Source organism: Podarcis vaucheri, assembly GCF_965113315.1.
Source record: "Podarcis vaucheri genome assembly, chromosome: 14".
Taxonomy (NCBI): Eukaryota; Metazoa; Chordata; class Lepidosauria; order Squamata; family Lacertidae; genus Podarcis; species Podarcis vaucheri.
This window is the reverse complement of record NC_138752.1, coordinates 11,181,448-11,208,889: the sequence shown is the minus strand read 5'-3', so window position 1 is coordinate 11,208,889 and position 27,442 is coordinate 11,181,448. Positions and strand designations below refer to the sequence as shown.

The 27,442-nt window shown below is 42.9% G+C and overlaps 2 protein-coding genes and 1 long non-coding RNA gene across 13 annotated transcripts in view; 2 read left to right on the top strand and 1 right to left on the bottom strand.

Moving 5' to 3' along the window:
* Window positions 1-254: 254 nt before the first annotated feature.
* On the top strand, window positions 255-2,707 carry LOC309518626. The gene is made up of 2 exons (XR_014213569.1): window positions 255-2,211; window positions 2,582-2,707. It is a non-coding gene; the product is annotated as an uncharacterized lncRNA (long non-coding RNA).
* Window positions 2,708-2,870: 163 nt separating this feature from the next.
* On the bottom strand, window positions 2,871-13,115 carry SENP8 (SUMO peptidase family member, NEDD8 specific). Its single transcript, XM_082198865.1, has 2 exons — window positions 12,760-13,115; window positions 2,871-5,242 (listed from the first exon to the last, which is right to left on the bottom strand). Exon 2 carries the CDS (start codon window positions 5,198-5,200, stop codon window positions 4,565-4,567), a length of 636 nt encoding a protein of 211 aa, XP_082054991.1. The 5' UTR covers window positions 5,201-5,242; window positions 12,760-13,115; the 3' UTR covers window positions 2,871-4,564.
* A 188-nt stretch (window positions 13,116-13,303) lies between these two features.
* Window positions 13,304-27,442, top strand: part of MYO9A (myosin IXA) — a 175,013-nt gene continuing 160,874 nt past the window's right edge. For 5 of the 11 annotated variants that reach the window (XM_082198213.1, XM_082198214.1, XM_082198215.1 and 2 more), the window contains exon 1: window positions 13,308-13,530. The gene's annotated coding sequence lies outside the window, so the exon portion shown is untranslated. Of the gene's footprint in view, window positions 13,531-15,631; window positions 15,714-27,442 lie in introns of all 11 variants that reach the window. The other 6 variants (XR_014213398.1, XM_082198217.1, XM_082198209.1 and 3 more) reach the window with 4 other exon arrangements.

Genomic DNA, 27,442 nt, shown 5'->3' with positions numbered 1-27,442 from the left:
GGCTTTTCCAGCTCTAGCTGCTTTATCTACCCTGTCCTATCAAAACGGGTTTATGCACAGATCAGAGGCAGCTGCTGCGTTATACCAAGTCAGAATGTTTCTCCGGGTATTGCCCACTGTGATGAGATCTGGCTTTCCAGAACCTGTCCCATCTCCTGTCACCCTGGAGACTCGCTTTCTGCATGCAGTGTGTGTCCTTGACCACTGAATTGTTGTCCTTCTCCATATCCTACAAAGCAGAAAAGGGCCTCGATGTATTTGAACCAGCACATGCACAAAACATCCATATGTAAATAAGGAATTGTGAAGATATCTAAATGAGACTTGACAGACACTCTCAAAAGGCAAGCAATAAAGTTTTAGTGCATCTATGAACTTCGCCTGAGACTGTCAGCAATCACGTGTATCATAGGCGCACAGAGAACGACAGCTGCAGCCAACTCTATGATCTTCTGTACTGTTTGGTTAGATGGCACAACTATCCGCTTTTACCATTTCAAAAAGTTGCTGTGACCAAGTCAGGGCAAGAGGTTAGTGGAGCAGACCTCTGGCTTAATCAATAAACCAGATTAAGAGCTGGTGTGTGGGTGCTTCAACTCCCTGCTCACTCGTGCAGCTCACTGGCTGAACCTGTCCCTGTCCCTACCTGATCTCGGCCTGATCTACTTCACAGGGTTATTGTAAGAAAAAGTGGGGGGCGGGGGGGGGGAGAACCAGGCATACAGCCTTGATTTATTTTATTTTTTTTGCACTAAGAGCAACATAAAAACCCACATAAGTATCTAATTAAAACACAGCCCTTCCTCTCAATGGAGGAAACACAATGGTTAGGGTCCTGTCCATCCTTTTCCCTCTCCCCAGCTGTTACATCAATATTCCATTAGCGATGGCCCTGGCTGCACCCAGAAAAGAGCAGGCCTTTGGCCTTCGCTCCAGTAGCTGTCCAGCAGGTTTTTCTGGCACTGCGAGTATGCTATAGATTTTTAAGGCTATCAAAAACACAATGCATGGATTACAGTGTTTACAGACTGGGCTTTAACAATCCATTCATGAAAAGTGGAATAGGCTAAGGGTTAAGAAAAGTGGTTGAGCAGTTTCCTGGGTGAAATTTTTCCGTGATCAACATGACACTTTGAAAGATAAGCCTGCTGGTATGCCCATCCCCCTGTCCCACTCCAGAGGAAGAAAGGTGTGTAGATCAGAGGTCAGCAGAAAGCCTCCAGAGGTTTTGCCAAGGTATCGGCTGGAAAGCCAAGTGGGATTTTGACACTCCCAAACAGCAAAGTTGTTTCACTTATGTGGGTAGAAAGACTTAGCTTTTCCTCTATTCCCCTGTGCAAGTCGTCTTTCTCCAGTTTCCTGAAAAGCTGCTCTGCAAGATTTTTTTAAAAAAACATGGGAAAACAACTCATTCCGCACTGAAACTGCCTCTTCTGTATTTAGGACACATGCCACATATAACGGTTGCTATGAGATACCAACTACAGACAATTTGGGATTTTCAAATTAAAGGTTCTTTGAAAATATGTTTTTCCCATTATGTCACTCTTTAGAGAGGAGGCCTGTAAGTTTTTTGAACACCTACCAAATTGGGTGCAACCCAATGTACTAGTCAGCTAAGTTTATCCTTTATCAAAACAGGGCTGGCTGTAGCACACAGCCAGATTAGATGGATACCTTGAGTGGCAGAATAGAGGCTTTCTATTATTGCTCATACCTTCCATATCTATATACAGTCCTTAAGCCAGCTGCATGTCTAAAACATGTGAGAGGTGCTTTCACACCTTCCCTTTCTAGCAGCCTCTTTGAGCGTTTCCACAACCTCCCTGAGCAACTTTTTCCATTGTTGATCTGTTTAAACGGTTAAGTTCTGAACACTGAAGGCTCCCACTGGCAAGGCATCATATGGCAAGCAGTGAGCAATCTTAACTGGATGCACCGCTGCTTCCCTCTCTCCCCACCCACATCACACCATCCTTTGTGGCTTATCTGACAAACAGTATATAAGCAGCTCCCATCTTACAAAAAGTGTTTGTCTTTCTCTTTCTACTTGTTGACGCCCTTGCTATTTTGAAATTGTTTGCTTTTCTCCATATATAAAGAGAAGTAGTTTCACCTGAAGGCTACTGTACTAAACCTCTCTAGGCATATTTACCTTGGAGAGAGTTCCATCAAATATGGTGAGAACTACTTCTGAGCGAAGGGACGCGGGTGGCGCTGTGGGTAAAAGCCTCAGCGCCTAGGGCTTGCCGATCGAAAGGTCGGCGGTTCGAATCCCCGTGGTGGGGTGCGCTCCCGCTGCTCGGTCCCAGCGCCTGCCAACCTAGCAGTTCGAAAGCACCCCCGGGTGCAAGTAGATAAATAGGGACCGCTTACCAGCGGGAAGGTAAACGGCGTTCCGTGTGCTGCGCTGGCTCACCAGATGCAGCTTTGTCACGCTGGCCACGTGACCCGGAAGTCTCCGGACAGCGCTGGCCCCCGGCCTATAGAGTGAGATGGGCGCACAACCCCAGAGTCTGTCAAGACTGGCCCGTACGGGCAGGGGTACCTTTACCTTTTACTTCTGAGCGAATGTGCATAGGACCGCATTGCAAGTTTCCTAGTCTTCCGTAGTATGAAGGGAGAGATGGGAGAAAAAGAATATTCCCCAGTGCTCAGGATCATGTCATGCTGCGTCAAGCATTTCAAAACAAACAGCTCAAAGTCACCTAAACCTTTCTTGGCTATTTCTTGTGAAAGTTTTATCCCACCACCATCACCTGTACTTACCTTCCTAGATGCTAAACTCCTACTGCCCCTTCTTCAATCCCAAATAATTCCATTAGCAGCAACTGGAATCAAAGCAGAAAGCAGATATGTGGAGGATCATATAGCTATTTATTAAACTTTTATTAAGTCTTAATTTGTTCTGAACATCCTCCCTACTACAAAAATGAATCATACTCTTTGCTTTCACTGTGATTCAATTCTTTATGTTACATTACCGTTTCACAAATATTTTGACAGGCTGCTAGATAGGCTCCTTTTCTTTTGGGGTAACAAGAAACAAATGGAAGGGGCTCGAGTCTAATGACTTTGTTCTAGCCAGGCACAACAGCAGGTTGACAGCAGGTATGCACAGAGCAGTTGTTCTAGGGATGCTTGCTCCAAGACCTTCTTCCTCCTCCTTCCTGTTGTGTATGTATCCTACGCATCCCTTTCTTATTTAAGGGAGCTACGAGAACAAAAGCCCCCATGATAAACCTGAACACAACTCTTTGAAGTGACAGTTCTCTTTATTATTTTTGGCTGCAGATTTTCCCAAACAGAGTAAAAGTCATCAGGCCTCCTCTCTACACATGTGCAATGAAAAAATGATTAAAGCTTTTCTGCCCCAACAGTGCCATCACACACTTGAATAATTGAAGAACTTGTTTGCTGTGTTTCCTCGTGCAGCATTAGGAAATAGGATATGCAGCTAAGGCATCATTCCTTGGTAAATAACAAAATAAATTAAAAGCTAGCAGGAAAAACAAACGATACAGCCATTTGGGCTCCACCACCCACCAGCGTATGCTATCCAACAGGATAGGTCCACTTATTTTTTTTAAGCAAAGCTGCATGTTTCACAGAAGGAAGCAATCCAGTGTTACCCAGCAATAGAAGAGTTTCATATGCAGCTGAGGATAGTTCCTCTCCCACCCCACTTATTGTTACTGGTGAAGAGTAGCTGCAAGCAGGAGACACATCAAGAGGACTAATGAATCCACTGCTTCCTTTTGTTACCAGTATGCTGCTTTTCTAAGTTGCAGATTCCCAACTTACTCCCCACAAGGCATAGAGCAGAATGAAGCAAGTTGCTGTGCACTTGCTGTTGTAGTGGAAATCAAAGCCAATCCATGCCCCTAATAAATACAAAATTGCTCTCATGACCTCCTGTTTTCATAAGTGTATCCAGAAATCCTTAGTTCTAGGAACTAAGTCCAGCTAAAACACATCAAAGTGATGCAGGAAGTACTACTAGAAACTGAACAGCAGAAACTACCGTATTTCTTGCCAGCAAGGCTTACAATATAGAAATTCTTTGTCATCATACTGATGTGTACAGTTTTCTCAAGGTAGCCAAAACATTTGATACAACAATCCTTATTCAGAAAAGCAGAAACAATATTTTGGGGAGTTCTGAAACAAGATGGCTGGTACCATTATAACATCTTATCTGACTTCTGATGGTTTCTGCATGAGTTCTGAAAGATGGCTGAAACAATTGAATAAAGGCAGAAATATACAATGTCACTGACATCACTGAAAATTGATCACACACAAAGAATTTGGGTGTTGTGAGAATTTTGGGGGATACTGGAAGGGGGTGGGATAAATGGCCAAAGCCAGAACTGCCCAACACTTCAGGGAAGACATGTAACTTTCCTACAACTCAGCTCTATTCTGATCAGCAGCAGAATAAGGCAGTGCAGAAACACAGAGGTAAATACATTCTTTCTGTTGGGAAAACCCTATGTACAAGCTTCCCTCCCCTCAGGCACTGAGAGCAAGACAAGAACGACAATAATTGGAGATTGGCAGGTCACTTCTGGGACAGCTTAGCAATGAGTTCCTTCCATTCTTCTCTCTTGCCTGTTATGTAGGAGGGAGTAAGGAGCTGAAGCACTGGCTCCTGCTGTCCCCGGAAAAATTCCTGACACAGAGCTTCTGTGTTACAGATTACGTACATCCCACAGTCATAGCTATTCTGCTGGGCAGGGGCCTTCTCCTCTACAAAGGCAACTTTGCCTTTCTTGCCGAGAAAGACCTCCAAATTCCCTGCTACCCGTCTGGCATGGGCAGAGTTGCTCCTGGTGTGGGAATCATAGTGAGCAAAGCGGTTTTTGTCTTGGAAGTAAACTAGTAGGCTCCAGTGTGTGCCGCCAGCAGCCTGGCTGGAGTTGTCGTTGATGGCCAGGAACACTATTTTCTTGTGGAGGAGGTTCAAAGGCTCAAGAAATAGGGCCAGCTCCTCTTGGCTGCTCGTGCACTTGATGAACTGAGCCACCTCGGGGCCAACGAAGCACACTTGATCGGAGAAGTCTTGGAACTGGTCGCTGGCAAAGTACTCAAAGGCAAACCCGATGATGTGGTCGTTGAGCCAGCAGGGAGGATCCAGCAACAAGACATCTGATTGTCTCAGCAAACTGTCCATGTAACTTAGGACAACAGGGTCCATTCTATCCAGGCAGACTCACGGCAGCCAGAGAAATACCAACGCCTAAAATAATCAAGGGTGAAAAGAACAGATTACTATTAAAATAGGTTGGGCTCTCCTCGTTGCTGAAGATTACCAACACAGTCATGGAATTGTGCCAGTTAACCTGCTGAGGGTCTTATTAGCCTCCCTACGTGATTATGATCACCACCAAACACCCCCCCCCCCAAGTTTTCTGGCACATGCAGAAGAGGAAGAAACAGCATTTAGTCTCCCTGAGGTAGGGAAAAGGTAAGAAACAGTGGGAGAAGAATCCTTTTCATGCTCAAACCTGAGCACAGGTGAGGGAAGATCCTGTCTCTCTCTCTCTCAAATTCTGGGAGCTTGAGGGTACTGTACTGGAGTACAGAGAAGGAACAAACAGCAGAAGACTCTGCTCTTTCTTCCCTTCTCTAAACTTCTGCTTAAGTGGGACTGGATATGTGCTGTTAGGCATCCTTCTTATTAAAAGACCAGGGATTCTTTCTCCAACCATCATTTTTGTGGATGCTTGTAACTGATAAACATAAACAGGAGAACCAATTTGTTCAGCTACAACCAATATAAAAGGGACAGGTTCACCTACAGCTGCCATATTTCAGCCTAATCTAACTTGCAGGGTTGTAGTGAGGATAGAAAAGGACATGTATATCACTTAAGGCTCTTTGGAGGAAAGGAGGAATATAAACTTTAATAAAATATATACCAGAATAACAGACCAAAGAAACAAGCCTAAGTATTGCAAATAAGGCCATGTAAAACTATGTAGGGGCATGGGTGGCACTGTGATCTAAACCACTGAGCCTCTTGGGCTTGCCAATTGGAAGGTCGGCGGTTCAAATCCCCACGACGGGGTGAGCTCCCGTTGCTCAGTCCCAGCTCCTGCCAACCTAGCAGTTCGAAAGCACGTCAAAGTGCAAGTAGATAAATAGGTACTGCTCCGGCGGGAAGGTAAACGGCGTTTCTGTGCGCTGCTCTGGTTTCACCAGAAGCAGCTTAGTCATGCTAGCCACATGACCCAGAAAAAGTGTCTGCAGAAGCAGACAAAGGTTCTCTCGGCCTTTAAAGCGAGATGAGCGCCATAACCCCAGAGTCGTTCACAACTGGACTTAACTGTCAGGGGTCCTTTACCTTTACTGAACTATGTAAGGTACCACAATACACCACTATAAACAGTAACAACCTATTACAGTCCACAGGAGGGGATGAGGTGCAGCTTCTATTTTTAAGCCAATACTAGAATCTGCAAGGCTGTATATGTTTTGTGCCTAGTACCAGAGACACTACCTGTACACTTCCTCTAGATGGACAAAAAGGCAAAAGCAGGGGAAAAGTCACAGGTATCAAACCACTTTAAAGTAAGTAGTTTTATGGCATAATTTACCAACTAGATCTGAAGTAAGATATGCTATAGTTGATGACACACTGATTCAAATACCAAAGCTTGCTTAAATAGAACACATCTACTTAGTTGATCATTAAGATGGCTCCTTTAAATATAAAAAATTATTTTTAAAACACAAGAGGGCAGCCCATGGCACTATAGAATATACCATGGCAAGTGATGGACTTATGATGCATGGTTTATTTAAAAACAATTCCAGAGAACTTTCCGCCTTTCTTCTAACAAACCCACTAGGCAGCAGGAGAGAAAAATTCCACAACCGCCTTCTCTTCTATTCAATAGACTTTTTCAAGATTTGCCTTCAGGCTGCAACTAGACATTATGCCAGGCATGGGGCTGCTGCTGAAAATGACAGCCCCATGCAGAGTCTTCTCTCAAGAAAATTTATGCATGCTTACAGATACCTTTCCTCCATTTCTTCAGTTCCTGCCAAAGCTGCCAGTTGTATGGTGCAGGAATGAGGAAATGGTGGCATGCTGCCATGTGTAAATGTACCTAAGGAGTGCAGGACACATAGCTGCAGTTTTTAGCAACTGTCCTGTATCCAGTATAACTTCTAGTTCCGTATTAACTGTGGCATCCAACATGCCCACGCTGCTTCTCTAAAGTGAACTGTCTTTCCACATTAACTGGAAGGGATTCTGGAGTGCTCTCGTTATGAGGAAGGCTGGCAAGAGTGCAATAGGAAGTGAAAGCAGAAGTCAGGTAGGAAACAATAATCTGATATGCAGGGTCCTCCACGACAGGTGGTCTAACAGCAACTGAACTTGAAAGCATATTTTTAATTAGTACTAATCAGCCCCAGATTAGCCCTGAAATCAAAGACTTGTAGAGTTCAGCAGGGCTTACTGGTAAAATTAATGTAGCCGTGAAATTATTTGAGGCTTCATGTTCAGTAAATATCAATTCTTTATCACCCAGGATCTGGTCCAGCCTTCTGAAAGCACAGCCTGCACACTGCAAACATTGTCCCTCTGGCATGACTCAGTGCAAACCAGGGAGCACCCACCCAATTCAGAAGGGATGAAATCAAATGTGCTAGTTTATTTACTCATCAGGAAGGAAGTGGGACGCTTCTAACTGCAGTATAAATGATTATGGGACAAAGAAAAGTCAAATTTACCCACTACTTCTTCAGATGAACCAGTGAACCTTGTCAAGCTTTGTTAGGTGAAAAATTAAGCAATATCCTTTTAAGATCTGAACAAGGAAACTAAAGTGATATACCGTACATGAAACAAACTGGATGCATATACCAGTGGGAGGGAATATCTCCAGGGAACCATTTTTTTTTTTTACTCTTTTAAGTGTCTAGAATTTTCCACATTTGTCAAAATGAAATGTCTTACCAACCAATGCACAAGGCACTGATCATTCCAGTTGAGCGTTATCAAACATATAATAATAAAATGTAAGGGGAGCAGTTACAGTTACCTAACACAACTTGTCACTCAGCCAGCTCTATTCTTAATCATCCTTGAGATTCAAAATAAGAAAAAAGGCAGGGCTGGTTCTGATGTTTATGGAATCATCCTTTGGCTGCAAAAACATCTTTTAATACATGTGAGTAATCCTCAGAGTTTGCTAGCAGATAATACTGGAAACTACTGCTGGAGTCCTGAACTGCTGTGCCTTATAGAATTGTACACAAGGCTATCTATTCTCAATTCCTCCCTCCCAACCACTTGAAAATTGTGGAGGATCTTGGTGGATTACTCAATCATCTTTCTTAATGCTGGGAGTATATATTCACAGGTGAAAAACAACCCAAAGCAATCTCAGAGAAGGGGTGCTGACCTCACTGTTCTTTAACTCTCTTTGCAGGTGGGGATATGGGCTCCACTGCAAGCCCAAGTACCAGGTGGGTTAAAGAGGCAGATGGCTGAGAGTTAATCCTCCAAAATTCCTCTTGTGCCTCTCCGCTGGAGCTCTTAGACCAACTTGATCGCCCTGTGGCTGTGCGCAGCTACTCAAAATCATCAGCAGAAACCCCGTTGTACCCTTAGCCACCAGGGATTCCATAGGTGGTTCAGATCACATGACTTCACTTAACGCTGGGGTTTAGTACTGACTGGTGGGAAGACAGGGCCAAGGCAAGGAATAGCTAATGTGTTCGGATGCTGGCTAACTTATTGACATCTAGCTGTCGTCCCCACCACCTCCACTCCTTCAGACCACCTGAGTGGAGCTCATTATAAATAAGATGAGATGCCTGCTTGCCACTACATACCAATGAAAGATAAACTACACACATTTTTAAAAGCATTATCAATGCTATGTGTGTCTCGGCTGTGAAAATTGATGAGGGACACTGAGCAATGTGTGACGATCCAGAAATAGAAATATGAAAGCAATTAAGTCTTCCATGGATGCAAATATGTTGTCTTGGGCCAGGCCCCAAGAAACAATTATCAATCTTACCAGTCTTCACAATTAAATAATCTACCATTTTCCATGACGATTTGAAAGGGAATGTCTGGCATTGAATCCTAGAAGATTATGATTACAATCTCTTCTAATGTACGAGTAACCTTGAAATGCCATTATAATCTATTCCTGTGTCAAGTGTGGTGAAGAAGTCAAGTCAAGGAAGTTATTAGAGGCAAGAAGACTTCCTTCAGAAAATGGAAATCTTCCCCAAATTAGAAGAATAAACTGAACTACAAACATGCACCCACAAAAATGCAAGCAGGTAATTAAGGATGCAAAAAATAGAATTTGATTAATTATATTGCTAAGATCATTAACACCAACAATAAAAATTAGTTAAATACATCAGAAGCAGGAAAAACTCTGGTGAGGTGCTTAGACTGCTGGACAAAAAGGAATTTAAAAGTTGTGCTGAAGGAGAATAAAGATATTGAAGAAAACCTGAATGAATTATTTGCCCCTGCCCTACATCTTGTGGAGGATGAAGGGCAGATACCTGAACTGACTTTTTGCAGGACGGGAGGCTGAAGAACTGAGGCAAATAGTGACGCCAAAATACATGAACTTCTAAACCTTATTGACAAATTAAAAATTAATAAGAATCACTCCTGGGATTTTGTCTTTTAACACTTGCTTATAAATGACTTAGAATTAGGGATGATCAGTAATGTAGCCAAGTTTGCTGACAACAGAATTTTAAAAATAAAAAGAGATTGCAGATTGCCCCTAAAGGATCTTTCCAATTTGGATGAATAGGCAATAACGTGGCAAATATGTTTCAATATAAAGTTAAGTGTAAAATGATACATACTGGGTCAAAAAGCTCCAATTTCACATACATGCTGATGGAGTCTGAGCTAGTGATGACTGGCCAGGAAAGGGATCTTGGTCAGGTGGAGAGTCCAAAGAAAAAAATGCACCAGTGTGCAGCAGATATGAAAAAGGTTAATTCCAGCCTAGGGATTATTATGAAATGAAGAAAAAACCAAACTGCCAATATTGTAATGCAATACAACTACGTCTCAGAAAAGGATATTGTAGATCTGGGAAAGATGCAGAAAAAGGCAACCAAGATAAAATGGGAGGTGGAGCAATTCCCATATGAGGAAATGAATATTTTTGGGGTTTTAGGTCAGAAGAAAGGTGCGAAGGATGTTAGAGATGTGAAATTATGCATGGTATGGAAAATGTAGATAGTTCTTCTCTGTCTCATGGTAGGAGATTCAGGTCAGACGGAAGAAAGAAAACCATTTAGAGGTTTTCTTACAATCAAGTGTTATGCATATTTTGTTAAAGAAAAATAAGTACTACTTCACACGGCACATAGTTAACCTATAGAATTTCCCGCCACAAGATATGCTGATGGCCAATGGCCACAAACTTCAAAATTTAACCACCAGGCCTTGCACAGCTACAGAATTAATCTGCATTCTGTTTTTTGCTTAAACACCTGCAAACTCATGTTTACAGCAATGCAGTAGTTTTTCAGTTTTCTCCCAGAGCACATAACTGGCAGTCTTTTGCATACATTTGTTCCCAAAAGCAAAGAAGCACTGCTCGTTCTATTAGCTGTTACTTGAAACTTCTTGACAGTGACTCACCATATAAATCCCACATCTAAAGAAAATCCTTGTTAAACACCAACTCAGTTTCCTGGGAGATGTGACAAAGCATATGGTATATGCTATAGAACGGAGAGGAAATGGAGCCTACAATTAGCAAGGGGGAAAGCATGCCAGGGGCTTTTTTTAGGCTCAGCAAGTTCCTCACATGATGGCAAGGTAGAAATTTTATTGTTGATACCCAAAATTGAGCCTGGAACCTTCTCCAAACAAATCTTAGTCTCAAACACTGAGCTGTGAAAGACGAAAGATTTATACGATCTGAAGAGAAACCAGTTAAGCTTGAAAAAATTTACCATTTGCCCGATAATAAATGTTGGAAATGTAATGAGACTGAAGGTACATTCTTTCACCTTTGGTGGATGTGCCCAAGGATTAAGACATTCTGGGAGATGATTTATAATGAAATGAAAAAGGTATTTAAATATACCTTCCTTAAGAAACCAGAGGCCTTTTTCCTGGGCATGGTCGGCCAATTGGTGCTAAAGAAGGATAGAACTTTTTTTATGTATGCAACAACAGCAGCAAGAATACTCATCACGAAGTATTGGAAGACACAAGATTTACCCACCAGGGAAGAATGGCAGATGAAGTTGATGGACTACATGGAATTGGCGGAAATGACTGGCAGAATCCGAGACCAGGGAGAAGAGTCGGTGGAAGAAGACTGGAAAAAGTTTAAAGACTATTTACAGAAATATTGTAAAATTAAGGAATGCTAGAAGAATGTTGGAACGAAGTGATATGGCTTTAGTCGAAAGGTTATAAGGAATTAAGTACAAATAGATTAATAGAGTATTAAAGGAAAAATAAGGTTGAAATGTGTTAAGATAATTATAGGTTAGGAAAGAGGGGAAGATGGAAAGGAATTGCTGAAATAATTAATAGAAGTGGAATACAAAAAGAGAGGTGTGAGGAGAAGCTAATATCTAAGGACGTGATGCTATTTATATGTACTAGAGAGCAATGTGTAAGATTGCATTGCTAATTTCATAAGTGGGCCAACTTGATTATATGTTTTTACTTCCATTTTTTTGTGCATTGCCAAATGCAATTATGGGCCATAATGTGTGACTTTCTTTAATGTCTCCTAAGCATGGCTTCTTAGGTTACCTTCAGTTTATTTAAGAAATGTACTGAGTTGCAAGAGGTGCAGAAAATAACAAAGAATATATAGGGGCTGGAGCACCTCCCCTATTAGGAACAAGCACGATGTTTGGGGCCTTTTCCTATAGAAAAAAATGCAAATACGGAAGGACATGATGAAAAATTACACAAATCACTGCCACTAGAGGTAGTTAAACAAATTAATGAAGGGAATAAGTCTGTCAAGAGCTACTAATGATAGCTATACAGAAGCTCCAATGTTTGGGAACGCAACCAGGAGAGGGCTATGCTTTTCTGCACATGCAAAAAATGTTCCTGTTTAGCCAAGCCTACCAAGATGCTTAGAAAGTTGAGATAATTTTAAATCTGTTTCAGCATTTTAACTTTTGTATGCTCTAAAGTAGGGTTATGAAGTTTTCTTGATTTTACTGCTTTATCTTTCGCAAACCGCTCTGGAGGTTGAGTCAAGCGGCCTTTGACTGGATCTGGTACAGCGATTCCTAGGTACATGGCCTGCACCAAAGCTAAAGCATCGCAGCAGCAGCAACTAGGTAGCATCACCACCACAAAATCCAATTGAAATGCAGACTGGCTGCGACTACTTATGCACTGATATCTACGTAATGAACATTAAAAATACAGTTTCGTTATTGGCGGACATGAATCTATTCATGCAGGTTTCTGGAATGATTAAGTCAAACTTTATTTCATTTTGGAAACCAGCATCCTGGAGGCCAGGGGATCAAGTTCTGGCAGCCAAAGGCCACCCCTGCGACCACCGACCACGGTCCCTGACCCCGAGGGACGGAGGGAAGCGCTGCCCAGAGGCCGGCGGGGGGAAGGGACCCACCGCCGACCAGCTCTCTCTCTCTCGTCCTCCTCCATAATATTTCTACCCCAGAGGCAGGATAACTCCACACGCGGCGGCGCCGACGTCCCTCCCCACTGACACACCTCACGGAGGAAGAAGACCTTACCTGGCGCCGGCCTCATTCTCCTCACGACGCTCTCGCGGTGGCTGCGGGCGGCCGTAAAGCGCGGCGGGCTTAGCAACCCAAGGGCTGTCAAACAGGAAAGCAACTTCCCCTTCCCTTTCCTCCCCGCGCTCCCTTTCCGCGCGGTAGTGGCAAAGGGAAAGGGGAGCTCATTAACATACGGGACCACTGTGCCCCCAGACTGTGGTGGTGAGGGGGGGGAGTGGGAGGCGCAGCTGCTCCGGCTGTTGTCGCCCGTGCGCCCCCTCCCTCGCCCGCCTTTGAGGTGCGTGGGCGGGGCTTAGCGAGCGGGTTGGGCTGGGGCGCGGCTGTGGGGAGGGAGAACGAGCCTCGCTCGCTCGTGCGCGCGCGACTTGGGCGTGTTCTCCTCACGGCTCGGCGGAGGAGGGGGGGCCCGAGAGAGAACGGGCGAGAGAGAGCGAAGGGCGGGGATTGATGAGGGAAGACGAGGCGTGATTGGAGAGGCGGGCTTTGCGCGTGCCTTCGTGTGTGTGCGCGCGAGGGAGGGAGGGGCGGGGGGGCAGAGGAGCGAGGCGAAGCGGCGTCTCCCTCACAGAGCGGCGGAGGGTGGGGGCGAGGGAAGGGAGGCTGAGGAGCGCGGACGCGAGGCGGCGGCAGCAGCAGCAGGAGGAGGCGGAGACTGCGGCGCGGCGGTGCTGGCGGTCGTCGTCGTCGTCTTCCCCTCCCCGCCTCTCGCAGCCCGTGAGGGGGCACGATAAGCGGAGGGATGCGGCGGCCCCGCCCGACCCACAGGTGAGGCGCCTTCCCCTCGTTCCCCGGAGTCCCCGGGCTCCCAATCCTGCCGGGTTGGCGGCTCTTCCTTCCTTCCTTCCTTCTGCTCCTCTCAGTGCAGCCGCTTGTGAGGCGGCGGGGGGCGACGCGGCACCGCGAACGGAGCCCTTCTCAGCCGGGCTTCCTTTCCCCTCACGGTCTCCGGTCGCCGCCTCGGCACCTGCGGCTGTTCTAGGCGGCCGCCCCGATGCCTCCTGCTTCCTTCGTAACCTGACGGGCGGGAAGATAGGAAATGGTTGGGAGGAACGGGGGAGGGGAGGGGGGAACCTAGTCCTAATCCTAATCCTGATTCTAATCCTGACGGAGCGGGTGGCTGGGCAGGTTTCTAGTCCCTTGCGTCCTAAACGGGGTGGGAGGGAGCTGCGGGATGTTCATTCATTCCAGGGCATCGGTAGCCTTCCTTCTCCCTCTGCCTTCCGGCTTCGCTGGTTCTGTCTACCGTCAGGGGCTCCCGGGTTCCTCTCTGCATGTTTCTCACGAAATAAATTTAAAAGATTCCTCCCCCCCAGCCCCCCTTCTAGATATTACCTTCCCCCCCCCCCTTTGGAAACTGCTTGCAAGGTCATGGAGCCTTCTGCTTCGCTACCCACCCCCATCCCTGCGGTGTGGATGTAGTATGAGATCATCCATTTTTGGAACCCTGCTACAGTGTCTTGTATTTCTGGCACTGTTGGGGAAAAAAATGATGGTTGCTGTTGCATTGCATGTGTCTGGGGCTGAAATCTGGGCTACAGCTGCTCCATTGTGATCCAAATGAAAAGATTCCTGGCCAGGCTGGCTGATAAAAGAAAAGAAAAACCAAAAACACTTTCCCCCTCTCCTACACGATATAGAGGGTCTTTTGCCTGCATCTCTTAAATTTCAGAATTCTCCACTTCCTTAAGACTTTGTCAGTGAAAACTTTTGTATTTCAGTTTTTTTCTTTTATTCTTTGCAGCTGTGTGTACTGGATAACAAAGCAACCTTTTCTTATACTTCAGTGTAATAGCAGGATTTCTGGAAGTAGCTATGACTCTTAGTTTAGTCTGTGGGTTTGCTGTGCAGTTAGAACACTGCAGTATGGAGACAAATCAGTACATTCTGTCACATCACTGCTAGGCAGTGTTGGACTGAAACATCACTGTAAGCTATAAAGGATGCACAGAATTTGTTGTGGCTATGTTTTCCTCAAGGGTATTTTCAACATGACTCTGCAGTGTGGATAGCATTGTATATAGAGCTTTTGGGCTTAAATGTAAAAATCCTTTAAAATGAAGCATCAAGTGTGAAAAGGTTTATATCCTGGGTTAGCCAGTGTTTGTTTTACTCTTTCAGTAATGACAAGCCATGCAATCCCCACTCTTTCTTGTGTCATGTTGTGCTTTTTTTCTAAGCCTTCTTAAAAGCAGGCTTTAGTGACTGGGTGTTTGGCAGCAGCATCAACAGAAAATTGGCTCAAAGCCGCCCTACCCCAGCCCACCCCAGCCATTTCAGCAAGCTTCCCTTTTAATACACAAACACACACATTTCAGTCTGTGCACTCCACTGCTCTTGTACATAGTGTATTATGTCTCCTGACCCTTTCCCCCTAAAAAAACATTGATCAATTTTCTGCAGAAATGAAATTAACAAAGCTCCCTTTTAAAGGAGGAAAAACGGTTATACAGAAGTGTAGGAGAATAAATGTATTACTTTAAGGAACTTGTATGTGAGTCCTGCAAAGGTGAAAATGTAGCTCAGGATCACTGCAGGATGGTGTGGATTTATTTTTATTTTTTTAAAAGGAAGCGACCACAGCCTTTTCAAAGTTAAGCCCTTCTAAATCCATTTGAATTTGTGGAATTACTAAACAAGCATTTGACTTTCTTCCATCAATACCAACAGAATTGAAAAGTTCTTAACTTTGGGTGGATTATGTTTAGCATTATTAAGCATGGAAGTCCATAAATAATCCAGAAAGAAGTACAAGTCTTCCATGGTAACATGCTATGGAAACAAGACCAAATAAATTATTTTGCTATTTGTCTTCAGAAATTGTCAGACTCCTTAAGTAAGATTTTTATACTTTTCTTTATCCAAACAGCTGGCCACCATGTGGTATCACAAACTGCTTTCTACAGTTCTCGCAATTCAGCCAGGCTTTCTTATGTGACATTGGCAATGAGGTAGGAGACTGTTGTTGAGAAACACAACTTGAAAACCCCTTTGAGTACCTAGAATTAGATGCACTTTGCTTTGGATCCTAGTCTCAGTTTTGTTGATTAGGAAAATTACCCAAGACTTACATAACAGGTCTGTACCGGCTGCATTTAATATTAGAGAGCCACGTATAATTATGTACTGCTAGTATCTAGCAATGTATGTTTTACATAAATTTTATGTGATTTAGTTATCATGATGCAAAATAAAAAACATACTTATTTTTATCCATTATATTTTCAACACAGCTAGCTGAAAGTCCTTCAACTCAAATAAATACCTGCCTGTAGAACTCCCCCAGTCCTTGCAGTAGCTCTGCTTTAATAGATACTATTGAAAATGTTAGCTATAAATTGATTCTAAACCTACTGAACTCAGACAAAAGCTTTGTTAATTTTTAAATAAAGACAACCTATATTCCATTTACGGAAGGTGAGGTTATAGAATTACATGGCAAGTTGCAGGAATCAGAAAAGGTGGATACGTTTTAAATGTGTACTTATTAGTTATAATAACTACAGAGTTACAAGCACACACAGTTAATATTACTAACTGTTCACGGTTCAGGTATTTGATGCTACAATCAACTAAAAGAAGTTTCTCTGTTCCTTTCGTATGAATTTAATAACTGTATACCATATAGTGTTTTTATGTATGCCTGCTAAAGATAATAAAATGGGTAAATGAAACTTAATCAGCTGTGCAGTATACTAGCCACAGCGACCATGTCACTAACAAGCACCACAGTGCATGAGAGCATCTGGTGTAAGTTGTTTGGTTTTCATTTAATGTTCATCACCTAAAAAATAGAAAAAACTAAGAGAATATCTAATGTAAAGAAAGATAGGTTTGTCAACTGCATCTCCTTTAAATGTGGCCAAAAGTCTTTATTCGCTATATAGTTTGCAATGTCATACTTCACTGTTTAAATCAAATTTGAGCAAGGTTTGAGAAATATTTGCTGATATTTTGAAAATTACATATAGTAAGGTTTGTATTCATATAATTGTTTGAACTGTTTGGCTTTAGAAAAGCTTGAAAGCAATAGTTGATATCCAGCTAAGTCATACTTGGAATAGACTCATCAGGATCAATGGACTTAAGTAATTTAAGTTCATCAATTTCAGTGTATCTCCTCCATGAATCAGTTAGCTGAATATCACCCTGTGTTTCAGTAGATCTAGTAGGTTTTTTCATGAAGTTATGCTTAGGAGGGTAACTTAGTATATTGCTGTGGCTGTCTGATTAAAATGTTGCAGGTTTTTTTAATGACTTTATCATGAGAATTCATATTGATAATTCACATGTATTTATGGAGTTTTGCTAATGTCTGCTCTTACAGTGTTCTAGTATGGCAGCAACATTAGTGAAAGTTGTGAAAGAATAGACATAGCAGCTAAAAATATTTACTTAAAAGGAAATTGAGTGCCTTGTTTCATCTCTGGTTTTCGCTAATGATAGTCACCCATCAGATGGTTATTATACAACTAGACTTTAGTATCATTTTATCTTTGCTTCAGTTTTTACAAGAAATCTTAAGGATAGAAAGTGACTTTTTGCTCCCCTGCCAAAGTTTATGTAATGGGGATTCCATACATATGTAATATTCTCATATACGGAGCACTGAGGCTGAGGTGCCAGATAGTCGGTGGGTACATCTTTATAAAGGGTCACAAAAGGTGCTTTATCCTTAAGACAGTGTGGTGTAGTGGTTAAGAGTGGTAGACTCGTAATCTGGTGAACCGGGTTCGCATCCCCGCTCCTCCACATGCAGCTGCTGGGTGACCTTGGGCCAGTCTCTCAGCCTCACTCACCTCACAGAGTGTTTGTTGTGGGGGAGGAAGGGAAAGGAGAATGTTTAGCCGCTTTGAGACTCTTTCAAGTAGTGATAAAGTGGGATATCAAATCCAAACTCTTCTTCTTCTTAAAGATGAAGAGTTTTATTTATGCTTAACTTTCATTTATGCCTTACCATAAGTTGGTATTTGGTGTTAATATGAATGTAAGAAGATCCCTGCTATGTCAGATCAAAGGCCTATCTAGTCTAGTATTTTGTTCTCATGGTGGCCAGCCAGATGCCTATGGGAAGTCCATAAGCAGGACCTGAGTACAACAGTGTTCTGCACACTTGTGAATCACAGCAACTGGTGTTCAGAAGCATACTTCCTCTGACAGTATCACCACCATGTCCAGTAGCCATTGATAGTCTTATAAGCCATGAATTTGTCCCAAATCTATTTTAAAATCCAAGTTAGAGGCCATTAATACATCTTATGGCAGTGAGCTCTATAGCTTAACATTGTGCTGTGTAGAGAAATACTGTATTTATATTCTCTATAAGACGCACCAGAACACAAGACGCACCTAATTTTTGGAGGAGGAAAACAAGAAAAAAATATTCTGAATCTCAGAAGCCAGAACAGCAAGAGGGATCGCTGCACAGTGAAAGCAGCAATCCCTCTTGCTGTTCTGGCTTCTGGGACAGGTGCGCAGCCTGCATTCGCTCCATAAGACACACACACATTCCCCCTTACTTTTTAGGAGGGAAAATGTGAGTGTTATAGAGCAAAAAATAAGGCACCTCTCTTGATCTGTCCAACATTCAGCTTAATTGGATGGTCTTGATCCTGGGTTCTGGTATTAAAAGAGAGGAATAAAAATGTCTCTACTGCATACATATTTTTTTTTTTACATCTTCATCATGTCCCTTCTTAGATGCCTTTTTAAAAAATCTAATTATCATCACTTTACACATGCTTACATTGAGTTGCAGTTTTAATGCCCATTCACTCAGTTTGGAGAGATGTTTTTCAAACGGCTTTCAATCCTTGCTTGTTTTTTACTATCCTGAACAATTTGGTGTTATGAGCAAACCTGACTACCACATTGATCACACCTAACTCTGGGTCATTTATGAAAAAGTTCAAAAGCACAGGACCCAATGCCAATTCTTAGGGCTTACCTTTTTACATCCCTCCCTTGTAAGAACGGGGGACGCGGGTGGCGCTGTGGGCTAAAGCCTCAGCGCCTAGGGCTTGCCGATCGAAAGGTCGGCGGTTCGAATCCCCGCGGCGGGGTGCGCTCCCGTTGCTCGGTCCCAGCGCCTGCCCACCTAGCAGTTCGAAAGCACCCCCGGGGGCAAGTAGATAAATAGGTACCGCTTACCAGCGGGAAGGTAAACGGCGTTCCGTGTGCGGCTCTGGCTCGCCAGAGCAGCGTTGTCACGCTGGCCACGTGACCCGGAAGTGTCTTCGGACAGCGCTGGCCCCCGGCCAATAGATGTGAGATGGGCGCACAAACCCCAGAGTCTGTCAAGACTGGCCCGTTCGGGCAGGGGTACCTTTACCTTTACCTTGTAAGAACTATCCATTTATTCCTGTTCTCTGCTTCCTGTTCCTTAACCAGATATTCATAACATGACATCTTCTCTTATGCCATGACTGCTAAGGTTAATTGGGAGTCTTTAGTGAGGTGCTTTGTTGAAAGCGTTTTCAAATTCTAGGCACACAAAGCAACTGATTCGCCTTTATCTATATGCTTGCTGGCATTTTTAAAGAACTGCAAAATGTTTGCTAAGCAGGACTTACCTTGGTGGAAGCCATGCTCATTCTACCCTAGTAGAACTTGTTCTTCTATACAGTGGTGCCCCGCAAGACGAATGCCTCGCAAGACGGAAAACCCACTAGACGAAAGGGTTTTCCGTTTTTGAGCTGCTTTGCAAGACGATTTTCCCTATGGGCTTGCTTTGCAAGACGAAAATGTCTTGCGAGCTAAACCGCTAATAGCGCTAAGCCGCTAATAGGGTTGCTTCACAAGACGAAAAAACCGCTAGACGAAGAGACTCGCAGAACGGATTAATTTCGTCTTGCGAGGCACCACTGTATTCCCAGTAATTGATTGATTTGATTTATTGTATTTCTATGCCAATTTTCATTCAAGTGAATCTCAAAGTGGCTTACAAACAATAAATAACAGTAACATAGCAAAACATAATAGAACATTAAAAATATAGCATAAATCATATAAAATAATTAACAGATCATCAACAAAACAATGATAATCTATAAAACACTTGACAACTAAAAAATAAGCTAAACACACTAACAGCAAAAGTCATATTATATGATAAATCAATACAGCATAAAACAATATTAACATTAACAAAAAAGCAACAACTACAAAAATAAGCTAAGCACTGTTAAGTTTATACACACACACTCCATACCCCCATAACTCATAATCTTTCACTCTGTTCAGTTCATTGAAATACATATCATGCCTCTTGTTAGGCCAATTCAGCCAGATGTTGCACTGGTTGGGGTCCTTGGGTAGTGGAGACTGGGGGGCTTTGGGGTCTATAAGTGGTAATGTGGATGCTGACACTAGGTAGCATGCCTATGTACTGTTAATGAGGAACTTGCCCCTCTTGCTCTTAATAATCAGGAGCTCCATTCCGAAACAAGAAAGTCTGAGATGAGCCTGTCCTTCTGGAGTAGCGAGCTTACGGCTGCACTCAGTGTAGAGGCTGACCAGGAGGTCCAGCAGTACTGCCACGCTCAGGATGATCTTACTCTGCTACAACCCATCCACCAACAGCTGCTCCAATTTCCTCAGTTGCTCCTTGGCTGATGTGGCAGAGGAGGCTGCTGCGGCTGCTCAGGGGAGCGAGTAGGGCGGCTAGCTGAGTCTACTAGGCAGGAGGGATGGGCCACAATAAAGACAGTGAGGGTGCCTCAGCAGGGTTCTGGCAGCCTAGATGAGCTGCACCTTGGTCTTGGCATCCAGGCTGCTGCCCATGGAAGGCGTAAAGCAGGGGTGTTGGCCAGCAGGGATGGAGAATGAGATGTTAATTATTGGTGGGCTTCTTCTGAAGTCAAATCCTTGTGGCAATGCAAAAGCCAAGGTCCAGTAACAGTCCAAGGTCAAACACAGGGCAGTCCAGTGAACGACTAGGTTGCAGGATGAGGAGCTGGTGCAAGTATGTCATTCCAGTCCTTAATTCTATCCTTAATAATGTTTTCCACCAGTTTTCCCAAAAGATGTTGGAACAAGCCAGCTGGTCATTTCCTGGATTCCTTCTGGGATCCCTTTTTAAAAATCAGTACTACATTGGCTGCTTTCCAGTCCTCAGATACAGAGGGTGATCTTAGTGACAAGTTACATATTTTTGTTAGAAGATCAGCAATTTCATATTTGAGTTAAGACCTCTCTAAACCTATCAGTTTGTTGGTTTTTAATTCATTTCTTATCACTATTTTTTGCCTCAGTTCTCACACTCCTTTCCTCAGGAAGTTAGTTAAGGCACAGGAGTCTGCTTTATACCTGCCACTGTGGACAAATGCTAATAATTTTGCTTCTCGGCAGTCCCCCTCCCCCCCCCCTTAGCACACCTTTGACTCCCTTGTTACCCAGAGGTCCAACTGCTTCTCTAGTCAGGTTATTTTGCTTCTAGCATGTTACTTTCCAATCATAATTTTCTTGATCATATTTTTTTTTAACGTTTAGCAATGTACTCCTCAAAAACCATTGTTTTTACTTCCCTCATTGCCTGCTGGCATTTATTTTGCCAAAGATTTGAGTTCCTTTTTGTTCTCCTTTGTATGAGATATCCATTTTCTGAAGCTTCTTGCATCCTTTTAACCCTGGGGGTACCTTTCCTATATATTCAAACTGAGCTTCTGTTATTGTGGTTTTCAAAAAACTCCAAGCATTCTGAATATATTTGTCTTTTCCGCTTTTCTCTTTCAACTTTCTTATCACTTCCCTCATTTTTTGGGAATTTCTCATTTTGAAGTCAAATTTTGCTGTTTAAGACTTCCATCAGAATTGTTAATTTACATATGTTGAATTTGATGGCATTATGGTCACTGTTCCTTGTGTGTTCAATGACATGTCTTGTACCAGGTCTTGGGAGTCATGGTCCTTCTTGGTCAGTTTTATAATCTCCTAGGCATATTCTTTGAGGGTACCTATCTCTGAGTGAAACACATATTTACCCAGTATTTGTGAGAGTAATAGAAGTCACTCATTAAATCATCCTTTGGATGTATCCCTGATTTCATTATCTATATCAAGGTCACTGGGAATTTTGGTCAGGATCGTGACAGTATGACTCTAATAGTGAATTACTGTCAGAGGCTGATACTACTGCCCATAGTGATTTCTGTAGAAGATTCTTCTCCTTTCCCTATTTCTAGTTTGCTGGACTCCTCTGACCTCTTTGATGTATGCAGTACTGCCACCACCAGTGTTATTTCCTCTGTTCTTCATATAGTTTGTATTCAGAGATAATAATGTCCCACTGGCATTTTCCATTCCAGCCACTATATCTATACTCTGGTTTAAGACCAAGCATGGCATCTTAACCCTCTTGACATAGAGGCTTCAGCATTAGCATAGAAACATTTATTGAAGACTGTGTGCCTTCAAATGTGTTTGATGCATGAATTTTGCTGTTATGGCCCCTTGGCCCTTTTGAATTGCTATCATGTACCCTGCACTTTCAATGCCTAGTTCTACCCCTCCCCTGTTTTTGATAATCATAAATGTTTTCACTCTTATCCCTTAGAGGCTGTGTGTGGAATTCACCATGTGAATTTTGCACCTGACTATTGGCCACTTGCAACCAAGTGAAAATGCCTGGGCACCAGGATGGCACCTGATGTACTCACCATCTGGAGGTGCATGCTTGGGGATCCTTGGATCTTGCCTTTTGCACAACAACACATCCTTTAGAATTCCATCTGTGATATTTTATCTGCACGATCAGACTGAATTTCAGGAACCAAAAAGTCATATTGAATGATTTTTGTGCCATCTTACCCCAGAATGGCAGCTAGACATTCCATTTTGGCGACTGTAGGTGCAAAATGCGTCTGGCGTCTTGTGAATTTTGAATGCTGCTTCTAACACCCCTACCCCAGTTAGTATTCTTGGTGAGAGGACATTGCTCAGCCCCCAAGGAATGGGTCTCTTCTAAGGGATCATTTTCCTCTTTCTCAGAGTGATGCCCTTCTTCCTTGAGACTCAGGTTTTTCATGACAGTGGAGGAGCTGTCACCCAAGGTGTGAGATGCCACTATCATATCCTTGAAGGCTTCATCCACCAACCTATCTGAGCTTTTCCAGGTCAGCCACCTTGGTATCTAGAGAACAAACATATTTCCTGAGAACTAGAAGCTCATTGCATTGGGCATACTCCTGTCCGGTAGGCAGATAGGTTTGTTAGGTGAAATGCTGTGCAGTACTCTGGATAGCCCTCACACCTTTACTGGCTTTATTCCTGCATACTTGTTTACTTGGGAGCCTGGTTAAAATAGAAGGGTGAGAGTTGTCTGCCCTGGCCTCTTTGCTTGGCTGCTGAGCTCCCAAGCTGCAATACTTGCCTGTTTTGTCACTAGGGCCAATTCACTTTGTCAGCTGAAGCTCCTCTCTTGCTTGTAAAATAATCTAGAACATTATTTTACTTATTAGGTACAGATGTGTGTATCGGACTCCTCCTTTCACTAAATAGGGTATTTAAATAAATATCATGGTATGTGATCTTTTTTTTCTTTTTCTTTTTTTTTAAGTTAAGATTTTGACATGGCAGTAAAAGGTAGTTTGGAAAGAGACTGAATTCCTTTCTTCCAGTTTACAGTGTCAAGTGATTTTACAGCATGTTGAGGTTCTGTTTCTGAAATCACTGAAGCAACTGCAATATCTATTAAATAGCAAAATATTTATTTTAAGGTAGATTAAAAGTTAATTCAAGTACTTTAGAGTATATTTCAAGTATATTTTTTGAAGATTCTGTAATTAGTATTCACAATTTTTTCAGATATGTTTCCTTTCGAATCTCTTGTTTAGAGAGGATTGTAGTCTGTCTGCCAGCTGGCCATCCCTGCACTTGGACAGTCTTTCCTGAATAGAGGCAATGGCTGCCTCTTCCTCGAGCCATAGAGTGGAGGGGGGGTTACATGCACTTCCCACAATTATAGTTTCCCCTTTGCTCTCTGTACTAAAAAGTCTTTAGTGAAGCCAGCCCAGCATGCCTACTAGCCAAGTCCTGTCCCACCTGCTGCAGAGATTATCTGTTAATAGTGGAAGATGAGATGAGATGGATAAATGCTTCCTTGGCTTGTGTTTGTATTTGGAAGAGTGGGACTGCAGTTGAAAATACAGTGGTACCTTGGTTTACGAAATTAATCCATTCCAGAAGTCCATTCTTAAACCAAAGCTTTCTTAAACCAAGGCATGCTTTCCCACAGAAAGTAATGGAAAATGGATTAATTCCTTCCAGACGATGAAAAACAACCCCTAAAACAGCAATTTAACATGAATTTTACTTTCCAACGAGGCCATTGATCCATAAAATGAAAGCAGTAGACCAGGCTGCTATCTACAACTCAGTATAAACCCTTACTGCAGCGGTAGCACCCTGCCCATGCCGTCCTGCACCTCACACGGTCGCCTCTCCACTCGTCTCCAGGGTCATCTCCCCAATCTCTTTCTCCCTCTCTCGGGTTGTGACAGAGGCAGGTGAGACCCCTGGGGACTGTAGGTCTGCCCAAGTTCTGAGGCCTCTAGTCCCCATTTCTCCAGAGGCGCAGACGCCAAGACACTCCCCTCCCTCTGCTTAAAGACCCATACAAAATGTGCGCTTTCCTGCCCAGATCCTAGAACTGGCTACTCTGCTCAGATGTATTTAAGCACATGCTGGGTTTTGCTCAAAATGTGAGTTTTCTGAAATATAACCCTACAAAGTAATAAATTTACAGTTTCTGTTTTGTGAAGAATAGTTACACCTCTGTATGTACTGGAATAGCATTTAAACACCTCCAGTAAATAAGGAAGTGAAGAGTGCTGGCAGAATCCCAAGTACCTGCCTTCCTGGTCTCCTAAAAATATGGTGCTGACATTGAGGAAACTGAATAATATATTTAACCATGTACATGGGTAGTGGTTTTATAGGGTAAAGCTAGCATCCAAGCATTAAGTATTTTTTCCAGTGTTGAATGAAATTACGTGTAGCTGTAACCCATTCTGCCATGTTAAATGGCTCTTTGATTATTACTAAAGAATTGGTGATAAATATTAAAAAGCAAATATTTTCAGAAACTAAATTAATTTGAAGTTTCTTTTTACTTTGTATTTTATTTTCATTCCTAGTTACAGAAATACACACAAATTTTCTGTTTCACAAACAAACCTTTGGTTCTCTAATTATTGCCCATGAAAATCCTTGTTTATGAGGGGCAAAGCACAGGGCAGCTGTTAAATATTTTCCAAATCAAGTGAACTTGCAACACCAGTAGAGGAAACCAGTCTGTATTACATTTTCTAGAGGAAGAATTTGCAAATGGCTGTTGCCATTCCAAGACACAAATATATGCAGTGGAGTCTACAAGTGGGAAATTTGCTGCAAGTTAGGCAAGCCAGAGTCTGAGGAAGATAATGTGGCAAAGTTTTCTCTTTTAAAAGTGCCCTTTTATACTTTTATATTTTTTATATATTGCTAATGATCTGTAAACTGGGTTACTCATCCTTAGGATAGCGTACTGAGTAAAGATCAGTGTTAATTTTTGATAAAAGTACTGTAGATAGACTTTGGACATACATTAGTTATTGTAAGTACGTCATTAGTAAAATTGAGGTTGTTTCAAACTGTGGACATGATCCTTTTGCCAGATGCATCTGCTTTATAGGAGTTGAAATAGGGTAGGAAAATACTTTTTAAAAATGTATTAAAAATGCTATTTGAGAATGAAAATGCATACATTACCTGATGTGCTGCTATAAGTACCCTTTGTCCCAGGAGGTATAAGTCTCTTACCAAAACACCCACCAATGAAGGCAGGCTGAGGGCTACAGCACAGTCCAAACACAGTAAGATCAGACATAGATAATTTGTCTAGGTCTAAAACAAGACCCAGAGGCAAGATCAGGCAACTACGCAAGGTCAGTATCACAGAGAGTTCAAAGAAGGTACAGCACAGCAAGGAGGGGGCATTAGAATCGGGAACAAAGATCCAGAGACCTGTGGTGTTCCCAGAAACTGGGAAACTCAAGAAGAGAAACCTTATATGCTCTGGTTCCTAGACCCCACTCTGACCACAGCTGCTGGTGATAGAAATGTTTCAAGGATTGCTTACTTATGGGCTGTACAGTGACTCTGGAGTAACAGAGAACGTGTCCAGAGGAGGGCAACCAAAATGGTCAAAGGCCTGGAAACGATTTCTTATGAGGAACGGCTAAGGGAGCTGGGCATGTTTAGCCTGGAGAAGAGGAGGTTAAGGGGTGATAAGATAGCCATGTTCAAATATATAAAAGGATGTCATATAGAGGAGGGAGAAAGGTTGTTTTCTGCTGCTCCAGAGAAGCAGACACGGAGCAATGGCTCCAAACTACAAGAAAGAAGATTCCACCTAAACATTAGGAAGAACTTCCTGACAGTAAGAGCTGTTTGACAGTGGAATTTGCTGCCAAGGAGTGTGGTGGAGTCTCCTTCTTTGGAGGTCTTTAAGCAGAGGCTTGACAACCATATGTCAGGAGTGCTCTGATGGTGTTTCCTGCTTGGCAGGGGGTTGGACTCGATGGCCCTTGTGGTCTATTCCAACTCTATGATTCTATGAGACATGCTATGCATGTCATTGCTCTTCAGCCTGAACTTGGGTGCTAGTGTTCCTGAGGACTGGAGGGTGGTTCTGCTCCTCTTCTCCAAGGATTCTTCATCAGGTCTCTCCACAGAAGCCTATTTAGGGACGTCTTCGGCAAGCAGGGCACCAGGCGCCTAAAGATGCTCCATTTGCTAGCACCTCAAAAAGTCTGGGTTTCATTTTTTGTGCCTGGCTGACACTCCAGGATTACTGAAATGTACATACTTTGAAGCCTTGAAGCATATGTTAAGGATAGACAATATGTTAAGAAGTCTAACAATAAAGAGTAGAGTGTTTTGAAAACTGAAGTATGGCACTAATATTTTTATTGTCAACACCAACTTAAACATGCATTAACAATTTCTGCTAAAATGTGATATTAACAATGTGTCACGTGAATTGCTTATTAATTCATGGATATCAGAATAATAAATTAAAAATGCTGCCCCACCCATGGCAACTAGACATTCTGTTTTGGCTCCTACAACCCAGGTTCCAGGGCCATTTGGCTCCTAGCTTTTTTACCCCAGTTTCAAACACTGTTCAGCACTGGTTCCAGTGAACTCTGCTGTCTCCTCAAGGTCCTTGACCCCTGGGGTGTCTGGTTCACCCTCTGAGGACTTCATGCCTGATACTCGGTCAGGGCCAGGCATAATATGTGGCAATATTTATCAAGGAATCAAGAAGTTAAAATACTTTACACTAACTTTTTTGGGGGGTTCAGATATTGAGATCCAAATATAGCATATAGTGTCCATGCAATTGAATCTCAAGCTTATGAATATATTTGGCCCCAGGCACCCATCATGTTTGGTCCACTGTTGGAGGGGAGGATGAGGGGAAAACACTTAACATTTTATGCAAGAGTTCCTGTTGGAAATGAGTTTCTGTATAGGTGTGTGTGGATGTGTGTATTTTAATATATTGATCAAACATTTGTTGTCTCTGAAGAAACAGGAAATAAAGGCTGGTATTCTGCATTATTTCTATGGGTATAGGGTAGTATACTTACTTACTTACTTACTACACACACACACACACACACACACACACACACTT